The sequence below is a fragment of the Octopus bimaculoides genome, chromosome 1 (assembly GCF_001194135.2).
Source record: "Octopus bimaculoides isolate UCB-OBI-ISO-001 chromosome 1, ASM119413v2, whole genome shotgun sequence".
Taxonomy (NCBI): domain Eukaryota; kingdom Metazoa; phylum Mollusca; class Cephalopoda; order Octopoda; family Octopodidae; genus Octopus; species Octopus bimaculoides.
In genome coordinates this window covers 192,850,418-192,855,860 of record NC_068981.1, presented here as the reverse complement: position 1 = coordinate 192,855,860, position 5,443 = coordinate 192,850,418, and the positions used below count along the sequence as shown (strand labels likewise).

The 5,443-nt window shown below is 37.8% G+C and overlaps 1 protein-coding gene across 1 annotated transcript in view; it reads right to left on the bottom strand.

Moving 5' to 3' along the window:
- LOC128249593 (uncharacterized) overlaps window positions 1-5,443 on the bottom strand; it is a 41,649-nt gene that overhangs the window by 29,123 nt on the left and 7,083 nt on the right. The window contains exons 2-3 of the mRNA XM_052973551.1: window positions 3,339-3,852; window positions 121-153 (exon numbers count right to left, since the gene is read on the bottom strand). Of these exons, the coding sequence (XP_052829511.1) occupies window positions 121-153; window positions 3,339-3,791 (486 nt within the window). The 5' untranslated portion in view covers window positions 3,792-3,852. The remainder of the gene's footprint in view (window positions 1-120; window positions 154-3,338; window positions 3,853-5,443) is intronic.

Genomic DNA, 5,443 nt, shown 5'->3' with positions numbered 1-5,443 from the left:
GAGGAAGAGGAGGGGGAAGAAGAGGAAGAGGAGGGGGAGGAAGAGGAAGAGGAGGGGGAGGAAGAGGGGAAGGAAGAGGAGGGATTCTAATAAAAAGCTTTGTGACATATTACAACTTACCAATTGCCTGGCATTTTTCTGTAACTCTGGTCTCTGTAACATAAACCGTGTATCACATATTTTAATAGTGAGGTAAAGCAAAATTGAAAACAGTTAATTACAGCTTGGGGCAGGTGTGCGATTGTTGTCATGGTTATTTTCAGCATAACAAACAATCCACTTAACTACATCACATGTTACATACATATATACATGCACAATGCCTGGAGAACAACTAAACTACATACAATGCTGATATGGTAATGTCTGTTGACCTGACTACAAACACTAATGTTTTAGGACCTTCCCTGGTCCAAATTTTGGCAATAAAATGCCCCTGCTTCCTGTAAGTGACTCATACCATCTCCTTACCTCCTTCCACCCTTTTGTAACCTGTCTTCCTCTCTTCTGTATTTTACTTGCATTTTTCCATCTTCTTCTCCCCCCCCCCCCCCCCACACCTTCCTCATACAAAAGCCATTCCTTCAGTGCTCTGCTTGTTATCACCAGAAATGGCTCTGATGACAGTAGCAATTAATTTTCTTAGGTCGCTCAGTTTTCTTCAATTGATCAATAGACCAACTGAGTAAACTTATCAGTAACGTACCTATAATGACTACTGGAAACAGCTGTAAGCCAAATTTGCTCCAATAAAGGAAAAATATGTAATGACCATTATTTATAACTTGTTCCATATGTAGCGGAGGTTCAGGTGAACTTCCCCTCCGCCCATTTATTATATATATGTGCATTTGAATGTAGCAGGGAACAGCTAGCCTTTGGCTGCTATTTGGATCACGTTGTATCCACTACTCTGATTGGTTGGTATCGGCACAAGTTGTCTCATATTCGATTGTACCAACTTGCTGTGGATAACCAGTCAGAGGCTCTAAATAGGATCACATGGGACAGCTTGTTTACTACCCTGTTTTAGCCTACAGCTCCTTATAAAAACTCAGCTTTTCCTCGTTCTGGTGTCTTTGGTTCCAGACTTTTTACGGTCTAGCCGCTGACCACAAAGACACAGCCTGTTCCAGAGACAATGTGAGCGACAATACCACCAACCACAGCAGCTACATTGAGACTTACCAGCTTTGTCCAACAACATTGCAGCAACCTCCTTTTTCGTTGCCACCATCATGTCCTTCTTAACATCATCATCATCTCTCTATGTACACAGCTTAGCAAACAATTCACCCGGGTTACAACAGTTCACTGTTCGTGAATTATTTCATTACGGATCAACAGCGAATATACAACCTGCATGAACTCCTGTATCAAGTGACCCAGGCAGCAGCATCACAGCTACAACTTCACATACAAAATGAACCTGTAACTGGCTCAGTTTCAGGGTCACGACTTGATGCAATATTTCAACTATCATATACGACTGACTACAAACTGGTATAATCATCTTTCTTGTCTCTATGAACTTACTTCTCACTTTGGTGGCCGAAAGACGTTTTCACTGTTTTCTTCTTATTGCCATCCTTAAATGTTCTTAACACGTGCACACATCTATGCTTACACACACACACATACACTTTGATGTCATGACGGCCTGTCAATTATTCTGTACACATGACACACACACATGTTAACATCTCAATAAATGTTCTCTGAATCATTCTATGCAGTTGTGTCTCTTTCCATCTGGCACTTATTTGTACAATTCAATTTCTCTTTATTGTAATGATCGTGTGGTGTGGTACAAAAGAGGCATTCTCATCGCCTCACATCGCACGGCCCATTACAAATTGGTGGCCCGACTTAGAACATGCAACCATGACCATTAATAAGTAGTGACCCCGGCAAGAACAAAAATCTTCAAATTCTCTGACTGGATATCCATGGTAAGTTGACACAATCGAATAATAGACAAAATGTGCCAATACCAACCAATCAGAGTAGTGGACACAACATGATCCAAATAGCAGCCAAATGCTAGCAGTTCCCTGCTACATTTGAATGCACAAATATATAATCAATGGAAGAGAAGAATTTCACCCGAGTCTTCGGTACACACATACACATGTATCATCATCATCATCAAAAACATCATCATTTAGTGTCTGTTTTCCATGCTGGCATGGGTTGGACAGTTTGACAGGAGCTAGCAAGCGGGTGGGAGCTGTCCAGACTCCAGTTGCTTGTTAAGGCATGGTTTCTATGGCTGCATGCCTTTCCTAAGGCCAATCATTTTACAGGGTGTGCTGGATGCTTTTCACATACCACCAGCATGGATGCATTTACACAGCACTGGCGCATGTGCATTTTATGGGGCACTGGCACCTGTAAAGGACCAGCCTGTATGTACAGATGACATATATGGAAGACTTAGCTTGACAACTCTTCTCAAGTACAGCAATTCGCCACATCTCCCAGTCCCTTATCATTTCCTTAATGAGGCCCATATATTTATATATACATATATATATTCTTTTATTCTTTTATTTGTTTCAGTCATTTGACTGTGGCCATGCTGGAGCACCACCTTTAGTCGAACAAATTGACAGTTATTCTTTGTAAGCTTAGTACTTATTCTATCAGTCTCTTTTGCAGAACTGCTAAGTTACAGGGACATAAACACACCGACATTGGTTGTCAAACGATGGCAGGAGACAAACACAAACACACATACACAAATATATATATATATATATATTTATATATATATATATATATATAAGGGCATTACTACAGAATAATGCCACACACTAGACTTCCATAATAAACACATTTTTACCGAATGCAAGGAAAAGCAACTCTTAAAAAAAACCAACCTTTTAAAAACGAACTCAATTATATATCGAACGATTTCATGATTATTAGAATAATATCTAACTCTAAATTAATTTTACAATACTTAGAATGGAGATTATCAGAATTCTAATTAGAATTAATTATATTGCATGAAACAAACATTAACTCAGTCACTGGTTTTATTTCATCAGGTCTTATATGAAAGGGAGACAACTCAGGACATATTTCAAACTTATTAGACTTCTTAAATGAAGCATAAACTTTATTGTACTTACTGAAGTAGAGATGTGAGAATCACTAAGTAAATAAACAATACAAATACATGAATAGATGTGGAAAATTAGCATATTTAAAATTAACATATTTAAAATTTAGCTATTTAAAATTAGAATATTCAAAATTTACATTTCTAAAATTTACATATTCAAAATTAGCATGTTTCAAAATTCAACAGCTGTTGTAGATGCTATACTTACATGACCCATTTTCCACACAAGATAGTTTAAAAATGTGTCATAACTTGACTGTTTCTGTGGTGTTGATGCTGTACATTCACTTCTACTGGTGACAGGTATTGTATCTTTGTTCCGCTTGTTTCTTTCAGAAACACCAGAATCCAATTGACTGTAATACGACTCCCCACTCCTCCTTGATGTGCCTGCTGATCTTGCTTTCAGAGCCTTCATATGTAAGCCAGAAGGACCAGCCAGTCTGGAAGGTCTGCTTCCATCCTGATACCCTGACACTAATTGGTCACTAGATGTGTTTAAAACCATTGGACGCTGCTGACTAAACGTCTCAAAATAATATGGTAAGTTTCGGACATGAATTTTCCCAGAACTGTCCAATAAATTAATTTCATTTTGAAATAAATCCTCCTTAAATGCTGGAGTTTTCACTGTCCTGTGCTTCACTTCCATTTCTGTCATCTCATCGAACTCTTAATTGGAAGACTTTTCTAATTAACAGCTCATTAAATTTTTCTCTCACCTGCAAAAAGAAATTAACAAATGAACAATCTCACAAAGTTCTTTTTGTGAATAGTCATGTTTCTTTGAGCAGTCATGTAGCTCTTCTACAACAACAACACAAAAAAAAAACTATTCTATTCTGGCCCCTCCTCTCATACTGTGACCCTTCATCTGTTAGTGTAAAGCTTTCTCCTCAGGGTTTGTAGTCTTGCAAACTGCTTGGCAACCACACTAGTGCTGGTGCCATGTAAAAAGCACCAAGTAGATGGCATTATGAAGGGCATCCAGATGTAGACACCATGCCAAAGCAGACACTGGAACTGAATGCAGTCTGCAGACCCTTTGGATCCTGTCAAACCATCTGACCCATAGAACATGGATCCTATCAAACCATCTGACCCATGCCAGCATAGAACATGGATGTTAAATAATGGTGATGATGATGACGATGATGTTATATATATATTATAAAAATAGATAAATAGAGGGCTGAGGACTTGATGGGGATGGGGTTGGAGGAATCAGTGGAACAGCTGGCAAGAGCGAATGGAGTGTAGTGGTATGGACATGTGTTGAGGAGGGACAAGGATCATGTTCTGAGGAGAGTGCTTGAGTTTAAAGTGAATGAACTGTGAAAGTCAGGTTGACCAAAGAAAACGTGGAGGGGACAGGTGGAGGGTTGGCTTGAGGAGGGAAGATGTCCAAAACTAGGAGAGATGGCGAGATGGTGTGAGAGTGGTTGCTGTAGGAGTGAGGTAGATCCAGCCACACCCCATTAACGGAGACTAACTTAGATTTAAAATATTGGACAAGAAAGAAAATATGGGTTATGTGGAATCACTAAAATGTTTTGTTAAGAGATTTTATTGTGACATATCATCATTCACACAGGTATGTAAAAAGTGCAATATCTATAAGATTAGACAATACATTACATTGAATCTCTCAACTCTTCAGGCTACACCATAATGCAAGAAGCTAAATAATTGATACACCATCAGATTAACAGGTCTAACCACATCTTACATATATGATGTTATATCACAATAAAATTGCTTAATGAAACATTGTAGTACTGCCATATAATCCATTCATCTGCTTTTATAATGGCATTAAACTATGCTTAAGGTTCCACTCAGTTTTAGATACTCTTGGATTTATAGATTAAAAACACCAGTGAACTTCCTTTCATTGATGCCATTTTTACTAATGGAACGGATTGTTGATCAGTTGATTTGTGTCATAACGTTTTGCCATCAAATATGTTGTGTTTCACTTTGACATGCATCAATCTATAAAATGGATCTCCTTTAGTCTATACATATGTGTAGATATATCTGCATCTATCAATTTATTTATTTATTTATCCATTTATCTTTATACAGTAATCCCTAAACTATCACAGGTATTACGCTCCAAAAACCCCTGCGATAGGTGAAAATCAACAAAGTAGAAACAGTACTGTACTGCATATTTTTTTATAATTATTTTTATAATTTGAATATATTTTATTATAAATGCAAAACAACACCACAGAGGAATTGATGTAAGCTTAAATAATAAACCACGATAAGTGAACCGTGATATGACAAGGGAATACTGTATATATA